Source organism: Vombatus ursinus, unplaced genomic scaffold (genome assembly GCF_900497805.2).
Source record: "Vombatus ursinus unplaced genomic scaffold, bare-nosed wombat genome assembly UNPS02009205.1, whole genome shotgun sequence".
Classification (NCBI taxonomy): Eukaryota; Metazoa; Chordata; class Mammalia; order Diprotodontia; family Vombatidae; genus Vombatus; species Vombatus ursinus.
The window spans coordinates 56,254,014-56,271,154 of record NW_020948983.1 but is presented as its reverse complement, the minus strand read 5'-3'; the positions used below and the strand labels follow the sequence as shown (position 1 = coordinate 56,271,154).

Genomic DNA, 17,141 nt, shown 5'->3' with positions numbered 1-17,141 from the left:
TCAGTTCTATTATTTACTCACACTAATCTCTCCACTCATTCCTGTGTAACTGACAGTAAAGAGCAGCTGAAAGACACAAGCCTAGCCTTCGACACTGGAGACCTATTCAGCCTTTCATTCTGGCATCCAAAACACTGGGTTCTCCTTGAAGATGCACATGCAGGGCACTGACAGTGACACAGTGGGGCCGGCCTGGGCTCTCCAGTGAGGCGAGATTCTGGGAGCTGTGTGGCCCAGGGAGTCTTGCTCAGAATCATCAGCGTCAGGCTGAACTGGGGCAAGGGTGACGCAGAATCTCCAAGTATCTTCCCCCTTTCCGTCCTGTCCTGTCACCCCTTGGTCAAAGATGTCTGGAGCCTTGTGGGCACTGCTTAGGGAGGATAACTCGTACATACGTGTACGCATGTACACACAAATACACACATGCACACCCACTAAATGACAATCTGAAATACCTTGAATGAAATCACAAATACACCTTCAGTTTCGCTTCCATATTGCTGAACTGCCTCTTCATCTTCTGTCACCATAACAATGGGCATCCTATCGTGGCAGTGGTGATAGTACCACACAGCTGCATTGTAAATGCTCCTAGAAAAACAAACCACCCCCACCCCCAAACACATACACATTAGAAAACACAGCTTGTTGCTTAGAATCTTATATTTTGTTCTGAATTGATAGGCGGAGAGGCAATACCACCGTATATAATTGTATCAATGCTTGATTTGGACATGAGAACCCAGGATTCAACTCTTGCCTCCAAAGCTAACTATTCATATGACCACAGGCAAGTCACTTGTATTCACCGGCATACTTTTGGTTTATTAACTTTTATTTAGATTTCTAAAAAGTAATATGTGACTGTGGGAAATTCTTATGACCTTTGGGGCCTCAGTTTCTTTATCTGCAAAAGGAGGGGCCTTAGAAAGTCTCTAAGCTTCCTTCCAACTCTAAATCTATGATTCAAATTCCAAAAGCACTTATTAGGGTCTTAAAAAAAATCTTATGTGATACACACACACACACACACACACACACACACACACACACACGCGCACACACACACACACACACACTGATATCATTCAACACTGAAAAACAATCAATACCACAAGGAAGGGCTGTGGAAATACAACAAGAAAACTGTCCACATGATTTAAAAGCTATATAGTTTTCACAATGCACTGAAGAGCTCATATGGTATTCAAACGATATTGCTCAGGTACTGTTATAAAGTAAGTGCTCTTGTGTCCATGCTGGTAGCCTCTCAGATGGTTCTCTGTTGGGATTCCTGTGCAGTCATCCCTGGACTCTATTCTGCTTGTTTCTGGAGGCAGAATCAGCTATGGTTGGTGGAAATTCAAGGTCAGGCATAACCACATGCTGGATAGCTTTACTGAGCTACTGTGGAACTAAATTCTTATAGTACACTTGGAAACTGAAGCAACATCTGATAGGTCCTTTCGAATGCTGTACCATACCCATTTGCTAACAGAGTTCATGCCTGCTTGTAGAATATGCTTATTAGAGAAGTACCAATCAATTAACTGAGTGAGTGAAATCCTAGTGATGAGCCCTAGACAAACAAGCAAGGGGAGGGAAATGCCTTGGTGGGTTTCTTCCATTATCTAAATTGATTATCTGAATATCACAAGTATAGCAGCAAAAGTCTGCACATGGTAAGCATGAAGTATCACCAACAATTTAGTGTATCTACCCAATATACCACCTCACAGAGCTATTATGAGTAGCCATAGAAATCACATAATTGTAAATTTTAAGGTTCTATATAAATATCAGCTATTATTATGATGCTTGATCAGATTTTTTTTTTATTTCCTTTCCCTAAAAAAAGACTATGAATCTAACTCCCTTTCCCACTGCATCCAATGGAACCTTTCTTCTCCTTCACTGTGATTACTCTTTTATATCTTTTATAATCTTGTCCTCTGGGTAGAGGGCTAAGCATACAATGAATAGCCAGGCCAACCTCTAAGTACCAGTAGGCCAAGCTATATTTATATATGAAGAAACCCATTTGGGCCTCAGTCACTAAACTTGTGCCAAACAGAGGGAGATCTGACTTCTGATTTATAGCAGTATAAACAACCCCCATATATTCATATTAATTGTGATGACATCATTTGTTAACATGTTGATAGGATCAGAAGAAATGTATGCCTTCCCTTCCACACTACCTGGTATAATGGAAACTCTGAAGATGTGCCTCAGAATTCTCTGGACTCCAATATATAAACCTCAACTCTTATGACCTTCACCTTCATTCTAGCTCCACCACTCAGAGACAGCTACAAACACTCAGATTATGAAAACTTTAAATTATTTATTCAGCTCTAAATCAGAAGCCTAGTCTCAGAGCCAGGAAAACCTGGATTCAAATGCTACCTCTGACATGTACTGGCTGTGTGACCCTGGGTAAATCACTTCACCTCTCAGGGCTTTAGTAAATTATCCATCATCTTTTGTTTCAACTCAGAAGATAAGGTCCATGCTGGTAGCCTCTCAGATGGTTCTCTGTTGGGATTCCTGTGCAGTCATCCCTGGACTCTATTCTGCTTGTTTCTGGAGGCAGAATCAGCTATGGTTGGTGGACATTCAAGGTCAAGCATAACCAAATGCTGGATAGCTTTACTGAGCTACTGTGGAACTAAATTCTTATTTTTTCTCTCTCTCTCTCTCTTTTTTTTTTTTTTTTGGTGAGGCAATTGGGGTTCAGTGACTTGCCCAGAGTCACACAGCTAGCGAGTGTTATGTATCTGAGGCCGGATTTGAGCTCAGGTCCTCCTGACTCCAGGGTCGGTGCTCTATCCACTGCACCACGTCGCTGCCCCTGTAGCCCTTTCTCCTTGCCAAGGTTAGCCCCCCTACTTTGTCTTCTTCCTAATCCCTCCCACCCCCATTTTTTTTGGAGCTTGCCCAACTGATTATCTTCAATCTCTCCTTATCCACTACTTCCACACTTAAAAATGTCCCTTCACCTACCATCTTTTCAAGCTATCATCCTTTTCAAATTCTTCCTTTTACTGCTAAACTCCTAGGAAGAGGAGTCTACACTTACTACACCCCTTTTCTCATTACCTTTTCACTCTCACCCTCTCACAACCAACTTCTAACTCCTTTGCTCTATTAAAACCACCTTTCAGTGACGTCTTAATTGTGACATATGGTGGCTTTTTCTCAGTCCTTATTCTCCCTGATCTTTCTGATACTGCTGACCACTCACTCCTCCTGAATATTCTTTCTTTCTGCCTCTATGACCATTTTCTTCTCCAACTCCTTTGCTGGTTCAGTATACACATCCTATCTCCTACTAGTAGATATCCCAGGCTCCCTTCTCTTTTTTTCTTACACTTTTCCCATGATTTCATCTATTTTCATGAAAATAACTTTAATTATCATCTCTCTGTTGAGTCTTAAATCTACATATCCAAACCTAACCTTTTTCCTGAATTCCAGGTTTGCATCCCTAACTACTTGCTTCATACATTTACCCCCTTAGCATCTCAAACTCAATGTGTTCAAACCTGAAATCATCATTTACCTCCCAAACCTGCTCCTTCTCTAAATTTCCCTGTTTCTAAGTGCACCACCATCTTCCTGCTCACCTAGGTTTGAAACCGGTGAGCCATCTCTAACTCGTCCATCTCCCTCACTCACCACGTCCAGATCGAGACATCAAGCTCTCTTGCTTCTACCTCCACAACCTCTCTATTGTCTGGCTCCACAGCTCCATTTTCACTGTCGCTACATTAGTTCACATCTTCTTGCCCACTGGGCTGAGTCTCTTAATTGGCCTTCCTGCCTCCATTCTCTTCCTCTGGCCAATCCATTCTTCACATTGATGCCCAAAATTGTCCTCCCTGTTCAAAACTTTCAGTGGCTCCCTCTTGCTTTTGAGATAAAAGTCAAACTTCTTAGCCTGGGATTTAAGGTCCTCTACAATTTGGATACAATCTATTATTCCAGTCTTATTTCACAATGCCCTTCATCATACCCTCTAAACTGTACTAGTAGCTGTTTCTTATACTCAACATGCCACATCCCACTTTTGTATACTTTCATAAAACATCTCCGCTGCCTCTCAGAAATCTTAACATTCTTCCAGGTTCAGGAGCGATACCACCTCCTACCTGAATCCTTTCCTTATTACATCCCATTATTAGTAGTCTCTCCCTCAAATTACCTTGCATTTATTTATACAATTACATACTTGGCCAGGAGAAAATAAGTTTGCTTGAGGGCAAAACAATTTCCCATTTTTTTTTTGTATCTCTAGCACCTAGCACAGTATCTTGTACGTATTAGATGTTTAATGTTTGTTGAAATGAATCGGTGAAATAGTATTTTAAAATCTTCATTTATTTAGGTTTCAGGCATTTCAGTACAAATTTCAGCTACAGAATAACTGCTGGCTTATCCTGTCATATTCTCTGGTTAAATCCTAATGTTAAATGGTCATATGGCTACAAATAATAATCATACCAAAAAGTGATAATTCATACAGATTCAGTACTGTACCTGGTCTGCCATTTTTCCATAGATTCTCCTCTTTCTCTTGGAAGATAGCAGTATTGCTGGAACTCGTTAGCAAAGAGAATACAATCATGGCGGGCATCTTTCAGGAGATTTCGAAGTTTGTTATACTGCCTATGACATGAAGGAGAAAAATAAAATCTAATGAAGCAGATGCTTTCCTAGTGTCATTTCCATTTGCTGAAAATGAAATTAGAAAAAGGCACTTCAAAGAAAATGTCTAACTATTTTTAAATGAACCAATATTTACTTAGATTGGCATTTTTACATAGCACATGTGTTGCTACTGTTTCATGGTGATATTTGCTCTTTTATACCCAATAGTGTACGGTTTTTCTCTTTTCTAGCTCCTGAGACTTTTGGTCCTTTAGTTAAAGGTCTCTAAGCAGCAGGTGGGGGTCATCGGTTTCCCAGCAACAGAGGACTAGGTTCAAACAAAACCAAAAACAAGTAAGGAGGTAAGGTTTTCTCCCAGTTCCCACAGTTGAATAAACTTTTCTCACAAGACAGAATTTGGACTAGACCCATCACTGACTAACTAAACTCAGAGGTTCATCACCATATTGGTTATGGGTTAACAAATTTTTCAGCCACAGCAATTCAAAAGACTTGCTAAGTAAGAGTAGTTGCTATTCAATGAGACCTTTAACTAAGGACCTAGGTTAGCTGACCAGAAGCCCAGTCAGCTCCAAAGACTGGTGCATGGGGTTTTCTCACAATTGTACATCTCAAGTAATCCCTATGTTTTATCGGAAAACTAGCCCTGTATTGATCAGCTATTGTTTCCACGTTCCTTTGATTGCTTACAGACACTTGGGGGGAGTGGGACACCTACCTCTTTTTCTGAATTCAGGGAATTGTACCTATTTGCTCTTCCCCTCCCAACTTGGAAAATCCCTAATCTTTCGTCCAATTGGAAATCAGATTACCTAATGCTCTGTTTTCTTTTAATTAATTGGCCTTCTTTGATTGTTTTTAATGTATAAAAGTCTGTCTCACCTTGTATTTGGGGTCCAACACTAAGCTGAGGAGGTGTGGTCCTGGTTTGTTAGGCAATTGGCATGTATTGCTTAATAAATCGATATGCTTGGAAGATCAAACCCTTGTTTCTTCAATCATTTCATCTTTTACCTGCCATAGCTGGTCCTCTGACAGTCACATAGGCTGTCACCAGGCCCATCCTTGTAAAGCATGGGTTTTGATCTGGATCTGTGATTTCATTTTCCAGTGAGAAACTTCTTTTTACCAATGCAGGCTGGTAATTGTTCTGCAACTCTGTCTTAGAGACTAAGACCATAAATTTTAGTGCCTGAGGTACTAAAAGGTTAAATGAATTGTTCAGGGTCACACTGCCAGCATGGGTCAGATGTGGGACCTTGAACCTATCTATGTCTTCCCGGCTCCAGGGTGGGCTCTTTCTCTAGTACACTGCTTCTCCAGTACATGAACAACAGGGAGTTAATTCCATTTTCCAGAACACTAACACAACGCCATAAGATTTTCTTCCCCAAGAAGGAGGGATATGCCAATCAGACCTTAAAGTCAAGCCTACAGTTATGGATGGATGCATCAAGTTCATAAGAAAGAAAGTCCTTTTCAGGAGACAGGCAATATAGAGGAATGGAGACATTCATAGCTATTTAAACAAAATTTATTATTTCTCTGAAAAAAAGGTAAGTATTGTTCATAGTAAACCAGATGTTAAATTAACATATAAATCATACAAGGCAGGCAATTAGCATTTACTCCTGGTTCAGTATGAAAAACACTTGGGTAATATACCTGCTCAACTGCCCCACACCAGGGAAAACAGAAAGCTTTTTCTCAAAGCAAAGATGAAACACTTTATCGTCTCTCTTTCAAACAAATGCTGACTAAGCATCATTAGAAAACAATCTACTCAGTCAAAATTAATTGATTAAGCTTTTGCCATATGCCAAGCTAGGCACAGGGCACAGAATGCCTAGGTGGGACACAAGGTATACCAAGGCAAAAATTAAAATCTCTGCCCTCAAGAAGCTTACAATCTCTAGAAGGAAACAACATGGACACATATAAATGTGTGTGTGTGTGTAACATGCATATGTTATATATCATGATTACACAGATTATTTTCTATATTTATGTTATAGTTATATATATATATTACAAGTTATATATACACCTGCGCATACATACACAGATAGTAATTTCAGGGGAGGGGGAAGCATTAGCAGGTCAGAGGTATTGGGAAAGACCTCACATAGGAGGCAGAACTTAAGCTGAGTTTTGAAGGAAACTAGAGATCTGAAGGGGCAGAGGTGACAAGACAGTGCATTTCAAGAGTGCTGATCAACCAACCTAGGCAAAGGCGTGGAGAGGGGAGATGAGACATCTTGTATGAGAACTGGCAAACAAGACACTTTGGATGGAATGAAGAATACACAAAAAGAAATCAGGTATGATAAAAGACAGGCAGGAGCTGGTTTGCACAGGGCCTTAAGTGACAAACCCAAAAGGTCACAGGCCTCACTACTTGGTCTCACACATGGCCACACACTCTTAGTGCCTTACACCTCCACTGACGTACCATGTAATGGTTTTCAAAGGCCACAGCAGTGGAACAAAGTTCTCACAAAGCTGGCAAAGATTCAAGGACAGGCCTGGTGATTCTATCTACGTGGACAGGGGCTGTAATCTGGATTGCAGCACCCACAGTAACAAAATTATGGATTCATAGGATATTTAAGGTCAATACCAGGGGTGAGGAACTTGCAGCCTTGAGGCCAAAGGTTCCCCTAATAACGCTGACAGCAATAACAATAACAACAGTATCTTCCATTTGACACAGTATAAAGAGCTTTCCCCACAACAACCCTATATTATTGTATACCCTTTTACATATTTGGAAACTGAGTTTCAGAGAGCTTGACTGACTTGCCTTACCTCCATTCATCACTGTCACCCAGTTAATAAGGAGGAAACTTGGGAATAAAAACCCAGGCTTTCTGACTTGCAAGACAAGTGTTACTTCCATGTCAGCCTTCCAAGACCATCCCTTTTTCTACGGCTTTCCACTAAATTCAATCAATGTTATGGTGGAAAGAACAGTGGATTCGTAGTCAGAAGACCTGAGTTCAAAGCCTGCCTTTGGGCTCTGCTGACACTGTTCCCCATCCCTGGAATGTGTTCTCTGTGGATTCCTACCCATTGCTGAATGCCCAATTCAAAAGCTTCCTCCTCAAGGAAGTTTTTCCTAATGTGTTGTGTGACTGCACATGTATTATCTGTATCAAACTGTTTGCCTTCTCAAGGAGAAGGGAGAGGAGGGAGGGAGAGAATTTGGAACTTGAAATTTAAAAAAACAAATACTGAAAATTTTTGTCTATATGTAATTGAGAAAAAAAATTAAAATCCAATAAAAAAGGCAAAAAAAGGGAGAGTTTTCCTTACTCTCTCCTTTCTATGTGGGACATCAATCGGCACACTTGACCACTTACTATTATTTAGGTGCCATACCTCTGAAAGGATGGACCACCATTTTATCTAAACTCTTCTTTTGCCCAGTCCTCCAGAAATGAACCAGGCAGTGTTAAGCACAGACATGCTGAGACTTAGCCAAGGGTGCAGACAGGCAGGAAGAAGTCAAAAACAGACTCCAGGTTTCCTGACTTCTGGTTAAATGTGCTTCATACTAGACTCTGTATAATTAATAGAACTTTGTCTGCCCTGAATCAAAAGCTTCCCCAAAGTAGGTCAAATGACATGCATTATTTACAAGCATCACAAGAGTCACCCGTTAAGAATAAAAAATACTTACATACCCATAGCCTTAGCGTTCCAAATTGGAAGAAATACGAAAAGGTAAAGTTAATTTATAGTTGGAATCTTAAAAGCTGAAATTTTAAACGCCCATCTTTCCATTCAGTGGATCAGCATGTTGGGACTCATCATCTTCTCATAAGCATTCAATCTGCTAACCTTTCTAAAACTTAAGCAAAGCTAAATATTCTAAATAATATCAACCATATGGTTTGCAATGAGTAAATGAAAAACCTGAAGTTTGCTTAATAAGCAAGAGAGCTACTGAAGTACCAGACTTTATAGATACCAGTCTCTTGGCCTCAACTTGTGCTATTTCTCCTAAGGTTCGTCTTTCCCTCCCCTCCACTAATCCATGTCTATTACTTCAACAGAGCTGAATAAAAAAAGTAGGGCTCAAACTTTACCTCCTCTAAGAAGCCCATCCTGATCACTCTTTGGCTTTGTATCCCTAAAGCACTTAGAGGCTGTTTTGCTGGCTTGTATTTGTTTATAAATTGCTATGTAATAATCTTTTAGTCCAATTCAATTCCCCAAATATTTATTAAATACTTACTATGTGCAAGGTGCTGGGGACACAAAGATAAAAACTAAAAACAGTCCCTGCCCTCAAGGAGCTTATGTTCTACATGGAAATAAATATATCAGTGAAGGATAATTTGGGGAGGAAGAGAGCATTTAACAACTAGAGAAACCAGTAAAGGCTGTACAGTCAGATGTGGTACTTTTGTTATTCCCAGAAGAAAGCTGAGGATGCTAAGAAACAAAGGTGAGGAGGGAGGGCATTGCTGGCAGGGGTGACAGCCTTATACAAAGGCATGGAGGCAACAGAGGGAATGTTCAGTATAGGAAACAACTAGCAGCCTGACTTGGCAAGAATGTAGAATATGTGAAGGAGACTAATGTCAAAATAAGTGAGGAAAGATAGGCTAGAGTCAGATTGTGAAGGCCCTTAAAAGCCAGGCTGAGGAGTTGGCATTTTAACCTCAAGGTAAGGAGGAGTCACTAAAGATTTCTAAGCAGAGGAGTGACACGGTCAGAGATGTACTTTAAGAAGCTCATTTCTGAAGCTGTGCAGAGGAAGGACTGGAAAGGGGACAGGCTGGAAGCAGAAACCAATTAGGAGGCTGTTGCAATAATTCAGGCGGCAGTGGCGTGTGTGGACACTCCAACATGCCCCGACCAGGATAAACTGATCATGAGGCTAACTCAGGCCTGGGATACCTGGGATACCACCTCCCTCAGCCTCCTCTCCCCTGACTGGAGGTCAGGACAGGGGAAGTGCTCACCTCCTGCCAAAGCTTTCCTTTATGGAGGGCAGAAACTGGACTTCCAGCTCACTTCATTTTGTATCTGGAATCAACTGCCCCTGCCCTGCTCCTGCCTGGGGGGCACCTCTGGTGTCCTGTCCTGCCCCCCACTTCCAGCCCTTTCCAGCTTCCTCTTGTGTATTTTCTTTTTTTTTTCTTTTTAGGCAATTGGGGTTAAGTGACTTGCCCAGGGTCACACAGTTAGCAAGTGTTAAGTGTTTGGTCTGAGGCTGGATTTGAACTCAGGTCCTCCTGACTTCAGGGCCGGTGTGCTATCCCCTACGCCACCTAGCTGCCCCCGTATTTTCTTCCTCCATTAGATTGTAACCTCCTTGAGTGCAGGGACTGTCCTTTTTCCTATTTGGAGCCCCAGAACTTAGCACAGTGCTAAGCTTGTTTAGTTGTTTTGCAGTTGATTCCTACTCTTTATGACTTCATTTGAGGTTTTCTTAGCAAAGATAATGGAGTGGTTTACCATTTCCTTCTCCAGCTCATTTTACAGATAAGCAAATTGATGCAAACAGGATTAAGTGACTTACCCAGGGTCATACAGCTAGTGTCTGAGGCTGGATTTGAACTCAGGAAGACTCCTTTTCCTGGCTCCATGCCCAGTACTCTAGTCACCCATAGTTGGTGCTTAATAAATGTTTACTGAATTGAATTGGACAGCAGGGGACAGATGCAACCGAAACTGTGAAGGTAGAATTGCCAACACTGGATGGAGAAGAGAGGTGGTGAAAAAAAAGGAGAGTCCCCTCATACTGAAGAGGGTGGTCAGGGATAGAGTATTTTTGGGGCAGAGCCAGGTTTCCATAAGTGCAAGAAGATGGGAAAAACTGTGAAAGGAAGGGAATTTTGTTAAAGACAGAACAGGGGTTCGAGGGAACACAATGAAAAGGAATGGGAGGTCAGTATAGAAACTCTGAAGGGGTAGAGCTTATGTGGATGGGAATGAGAAATTGTGGATTAGGAGTAAAGCAAGTGGATTTTAACTTAATAATCAAACAATCACTAAGTATTTATAAAGTACCTACTATGCTCCAAGCTGTGTGCTAGCTCCTGGGGAGTACAAATACAAAGAATGAGATAATTCCCATTGGCAATGAGCCTCCAGCACAAATAAAAATTAATAAACACACATACAATAGTTAATATAAGGCAGTTTGGGAGGGAGGGCACTAGTAGGTGCAGGGGGTGGGGGAGGGGGGAAGATCAGGAAAGGTTTCATGCAGAAGATAGTGCTTGAGTTGAGTCTATAAAGGAAGTTATGAGGCTACGATAAAGAGGGACTGAACACACTCTAGGCGGGGAGCAGCCAGCGCAGAGGCAAAGAGAGGGAGCATTGTGAAGGAGGAACAAAGAGAGAAAACTACTTTGGTTGGATCGTGCCGTGTAGGAGATGAGTGATGTCTAATGAGGCTGGAAAACAGGGGGACCAGGTGGTGCAGAGTTTTAAAAGTTAAACAGGGGAGTTTATATTTTATCCTGGAGACAGTAGAAAGTTTCTGGACATGGTTGATGGAGAAGACAGTAACCGAGTCACAAGGAGGAAGAGCTAGGAGTTTGCCAGCCACTGTTTTCCCAACCAGAATTTTAAGGTCACTAAAGGTAAGGTCCATGTTTCCCTTCCATACCTCTCTAAAACACTCAAAGATGGTACAAACATGAGGTGCTCAATATGGACTACTAAGTGATCATGGTGTATCTATAGGACTATTGCATAAATCCTAATTATTAGAGAATTCACAACAGTGTCAAGCATCGGAAAACCAAAACAGCTTTTCAACAGACTGATTTGTTTAGAAACATTTTGGAGAAAACTGTATTTAAAACTCATCTCTTTACATCTAGTGGATTTTGGTACTACTTTAAAAATCCTTTAAAATGAAAATATTTTTAAAAAACAAAAGATTATCAGGCTTTGCACTATGTCAGCAATCCAAATGATCACATCAAATTGATTTTAGTTGGAGAAATTGAAATATGACACCTGGAGCTGCATTTAAACTTGGAAATGTATAAACATTTCTATCTTAGTGTCAGAACAAAATCATCTTCAAACTCATTTAATAATATTCTATCTGAAAAACCTGCACACAATCTACTTAATGCACATTTTTATGAACAGGATGTGTAATAAAGGCAATTTATCATTTTAATATACAAATAAAAACACATTATACCCTTCACTGTCAAGTAATGAAGAAATTTCAAGGTTTAATAAGAATAAATAACTCCTATATTTAAATGATTTTAGGTATTAGGTTGGATATATAATTCTAATACGCTATCTCTCAACAAAGGATGGTCTCTGAGTTCAATCACAGAATCCTCTTAAAACATTAAATGAAGCAAAAACATTGTTAAAGCATTTGTTTTAAAAGTCTGCCAATGGTTTTTTTTCATTTAGGTATTTTTATAAGGAAAGAGTTTTAGACTGGCTTCTGCCAGAAGGTTTTTGTTTAGCAAATACAATTACTGTGGATGGCGGCTACAGTGAGACTCTGAGAACAAAACAGGAGTTTATTTTAGGTTTCCTTCAATAAATTATCGGATGGTCCGATAATTTACAATAGAGAAGTATAGATTTTAAAGAAAATACTGAACTTTTTCATTCAATAAATCGTTGTAAATTTCTGAAATATAGATATGTACATATAAACACACATATACAGAGTTCTATGTATACATGTACATATATATCAGGATTAAAGTGCTAAGGACATTAAAAAGAAATCGCCAATCAGCTTTCTGCTGGAAGAAAGCAGACTAAATTACATGAAGGTTTCGCTGGTTGTAACCTTAAAACACCAACCTACTAGGACATGAGCTACAGAGCCAGGTGATTATGTTTTAGTCACATACTGAAACAAAAACCGTGAAATAGAGCTACTGCAAAAATGCCTTCCATAACTCCTTATTAGATAAGTAAATAACAAATTAGTTCCAAAATCCCTCTTAAATAATAGATTTCTAACCTTGCCCCCCCCACCCCAGGACCCTTCTTATTTAATAAGTTCAAATTAGAAGTAAATAATTATGCAAAACAGATATACCTTCGTCCTCTTTGATGCTGTACAGCCTGACAGGCTGTTTGCATGAAAATAATACCTTTCAGCTCAGGAAACTCAAGAATCTCGAGGTAATCCTGAACAACTTTCCAGTCAGGGATAACATAATGAGTAACATCACTGGACAAAAGTTTCCCATCTGGAACATAATTCAAAATTTAAGAGATGAGACAACAGTTCCAAGGCTGCTTTATTACCACTGCCATGTTGCAGAGTCCCAGAGTACAAAATAACTTACAACCTTAACTACCCTGTATGGTTTTTAAAAGCCAAGACAGATCTACTTTGGTAGAGGGCCAAAGACCAGGTAAACTTAGCAGCTTCATTTTTCTAAAGGTGGGATAAATAAAAGCATAACATGGTTTATTATGGTGCCAGAGTTGCATTGGGGGAAGTTGATAGATTTTCTGAAAAATAAACAAACTTTTAGGATTACTTAGATTTTCTGGGTTAACCCATCACTGCCAAGCAACCCATATCTGGACTGAATGAAAAAGACAATTTCCAGAGAATCATAAAATGCTCTTATTTCTAAATATAATTTCAAGCCAGGAGTTGTACCTTATGTTTCAGAGCATAATGCTGGTCATCTATAATAAAGATGTTAACTGAATAAATTATTCAATAAAAGCAATGGGCAATGAAGGATACAATTTCTCTCCAGCTCATGGGTTTACCCAACTTTGACCATTAATGTTCCACTAAGCCCTGAAGTTGAGGATTCCAAACAGTATTAAGTGGCTCATTACTTCCCCCACCCCACTTTCCACTAGAAGAATGATAATATGGGCTCTACTACAGCTTGTGTGACCATGGGCTGGTTACTTAACATCTATGGGCCTCAGTTTGGATATGAGGAGGCCAGACTGGATGACATCTAAGGTTCTTTAAACACTAAAATCTATTATTAAGTTCATTATTATTATGAACTTGAAGGGTAGTCTTAAAAACAAACCAAAGACCCTGCAGAGCACACCAAAGTATTTTAGGAAGAACAGTAAGGGTTACCATATGTCTTCTGCAAGTCTCTTGCCACTATAATAGTTTATATACTTAAATAGCATGAGGACCAGGGCACTCAACTTGGCCATTTGAGAATGCCCAGGGTGTCATGACTTAAGTGTGAACATTCAAGCCAACAGAAGGCCCACCTCTGGTATAGCAAATGACTTTTCAATTAGAATCAACCCTTCTCTTTGGTCTAGGAGAACTTGACACAATCAGAAATGGTCATTTAACCTTTAAAAAATAAGGGAATTTCTCCCATGGTTTCAAGTCCTGCAGGGTTAGGATCAGTCATCAGTGGAGCATATAAGGAAATGTGTTCAATACAAGTGGCTCCTAAGGAAGTGGACAATATGGCCACTACCTTTAATAAGAACATAGGCTTTAAAGCAAAAATATAGAATATTTAGTCAAACCCATTCATCCTGAAGAACAAGAATCTGTAACCCACATGGAAGAAAAACAGGCTTTTATTAAGCTCTTACTGTGTGCCAGGTACTGGGGGGTGCAGGAGGGATTACATTATAATGAGGGAGACTACACCCAAATACCCAATGAGGGAAACAGAGGGGGGGAATGAGAAAGGGAGAGAGGGAGAGGAAGACAGGGAGGGGGGAAGGGAGAAAGGGAGAGAGAGGGAGGAGAGATGGAGAAAAGAAGAGAGGGAGAGGGGAAAGGAGAAAGGGAGAGGAAGAGAGGGGGAAGGAGGGAGAAAGGGAGAGAGGGGGAAGGAGGGAGAAAGGGAGAGAGGGAGAGGAAGAGAGGGGGGAGGGAGAAAGAGAGCGGAGGAGAGGGAGAGGGGAAAGGGAGAAAATGGGGGAGGGGGAGAGAGAGAGAGACAGGGAGAGGGAGGGGGAGAGGGAGAGAGATGGAAGATGGGAATTAACTCTACGAGCACGGGTCCTAAATCTTTTTGCGTCTCAGACTAACGTTTCTAAATGCACAAAACTACCAAAAAAAAAAAACCCCACCCCGTTTATGATGAGAGGGGAGGCTTCGGGAGCGGAGGGGCCCAGGCTCAGACTGAGAAACCACCAGCAGCCACCCCACTTTCCCCGCTCCAGGGGGCACCACAGCGGCAAGCAGAGGAGCGCAGGCCCAGTGTTGACATTCTGGCTTCCCACTTGCATCTCCACCCCGCCTCCAGAGGACGCTTAAGCTCCGAGAAGGGGGGAGCGCAGAAGCAATGTTTATATTCCCTTCCGGAAGGGTGGGGGAGGGCCAGTTTACATCCCCGCCCGCTTCCACCCGGCCCAGTCTCTAGTCCCGCCTGCCCCAGCTAGGAGAAGGCGGGGAGCTCAGGCCCAGTGTTTACAAGCTAGCCCTGGCCAGTCGTCGGCCCCAGAGCCATCCTGCGTCCCCACCTCCACAAGGAGGCGCAGACCCCCGTATTTACAGTGCAGTCGGCTTCTCTCCTCGCCTCTGCCGTTCCTGCAGGGTGCGCCACAGCTGCAGGCAGGCCGGAAACACCGCCCGCGTTTACACCCCAGTCCCCGCCAGCTCCCTTCCTGCTCCCTCCCCGGTTCTGACCGTTACGGCAGCGGGTGGGATGCGGGCACAGCGGGCTGTTGCAGGGCACGCTGGGCCGCAGGTAGTGCTCTCTCACGATGCGCACAGTGCGGCCCTGGAACGTCCTCAGGTGCAGCACCTTCTCCCGCTTCAGCAGCATGGCGGCAGCGAGGCCGGGCAGCGGGAAGAGGCGAGGCCGCGGCTTGGGGCCCGCCCCCTTCCGTCCTCTGGAGGCCGGGCCCTGAGCGCGGCGGGGCGCCTCCCGGGGGCCTGAGGCCGGAGCTGCAGCTCGCGCTGCTGCAGCCGCTGAGGCCGCTGGGCTGGCCCCCGAGGGGCCCAGTGGCCGACCCCGCCTGGACCTCGAGGCCTCGGAGAGAGGCGTGGGAGGGGCCGAGACACCGGGGGCCGAGCCCGTGCCTCAGTTTACCCTACCACCGGTGGGGGGGAGGGCAGGGAGAGAAAACTCTACCCACCCCTAAAGAAGAGGTTATAGAGACAAAGGAGGGGAGGAGAAAATACGTGAAAGGCTTCCAGTTCTACGGAAAGCAGGTTAATTACTATGGGTGTTAATTACTACAACGGTTTTCATTCCACTTGAAGCCAGTCAACAAACGTGTATTAAGCACCAACTATGTACCAGGGGCTGTGATAAGTCCTGGAGATAAAAGACAAAAACAATCCCATGCCTAAGGGTACTCACATTCTAATGGGGAGACCACGCAAAAAGAGCTTTGTACAAAGAGGAGATATGTGTGTGCGTGTGTGTGTGTGTGTGTGTGTGTGTAGCTTGTTTTCCATATATACACATACACATATACATACATTAGTATATACATGTGTATAGCCTGTTCTCCATGTATACACATACACATATGCACATACATACGTATATGTGTGTGTGTGTGTGTATATATATATATATTCATATTCATTAAAGACTTCTTGCAGAAAGTGATATTTTAGCCTCGACTTGGAAAGAAGCCAGGGGTGGGAGTTAAGAAGGGAGAACACTCTAGGCTTGAGGGACAGCTTCTGAAAATGCTGGGAGAAAAGTGATGGAGTTTCTTGTGTCTGTAGCTTTTTGTAGGTATGATTTGGAACTAATATAACCTTAGGACACTAAGGGAACACCTTATCTGGCACCTACTCTCACCACAAATCTTAACTGAGCTTTGTCACTAGGCAACTGGGAGAGAGCCTCCCTGAGCAGTTCACATATTCTGCAGTCTAATTGTATTTGGAATAATGCAAGGGCTTCTCAGTGTTGCCCTGTTCCTGAAAGAGGGTGGATAGTACAGTAGTATGGATGCCCTCACACCTGTTGAATTGCTTACTTTGTCCCAGAACAAGATGTTACTGAGGGTCATGTGAGGGTGTTACTACATAAGATTTGGAAGCCACTAGACCATACCCAGATAGTGTATTATATATGTGAAAGTTTCCCATTAGTTTTAAAAAAGGACCTTAAAGGCTTCTAGGTTGTCTAGAACAGTTTGTAACTTAGATGATGTGCATGGTAGTATTTCATCATCAGTAGAGTTCATGCATTTATGCATTCAACAAACATTTATTAAATTCCTACTATGTGCAGAATCCTTCCAGGCATGGAGTTGATAGAAATTTTAGATAAGACAGTCTTTGGGTGATTGTGAACATCAAATGAGGTAACATATACCATATGGCAAACTTTAAAGAACTATATGAATGCTAGCTATTATCATTATTCTTCTAATTTCTAGTGCCCTCCAAAATAAATGCAACTTTGTATTTATTTTGAATTCTGTTCATATTTATTTGTAGATAAAAAGTCACACATATGGATACATATATATTCACACATTTTCTTTCTCTAATAGATAATACAGGGGTTATTTATTTGTTTATTTGT

General features: G+C 41.9%; 1 protein-coding gene across 3 annotated transcripts in view; it reads right to left on the bottom strand.

Moving 5' to 3' along the window:
• DIS3L (DIS3 like exosome 3'-5' exoribonuclease) overlaps window positions 1-15,413 on the bottom strand; it is a 42,398-nt gene extending 26,985 nt beyond the window's left edge. The window contains exons 1-4 of one of the 3 annotated variants that reach the window (XM_027851720.1): window positions 15,275-15,413; window positions 12,725-12,878; window positions 4,543-4,671; window positions 456-591 (exon numbers count right to left, since the gene is read on the bottom strand). In XM_027851720.1, coding sequence (XP_027707521.1) covers window positions 456-591; window positions 4,543-4,671; window positions 12,725-12,878; window positions 15,275-15,413 — 558 coding nt within the window. Of the gene's footprint in view, window positions 1-455; window positions 592-4,542; window positions 4,672-12,724; window positions 12,879-15,274 lie in introns of those variants that run through there. The other 2 variants (XM_027851722.1, XM_027851721.1) reach the window with 2 other exon arrangements.
• Window positions 15,414-17,141: the final 1,728 nt, after the last annotated feature.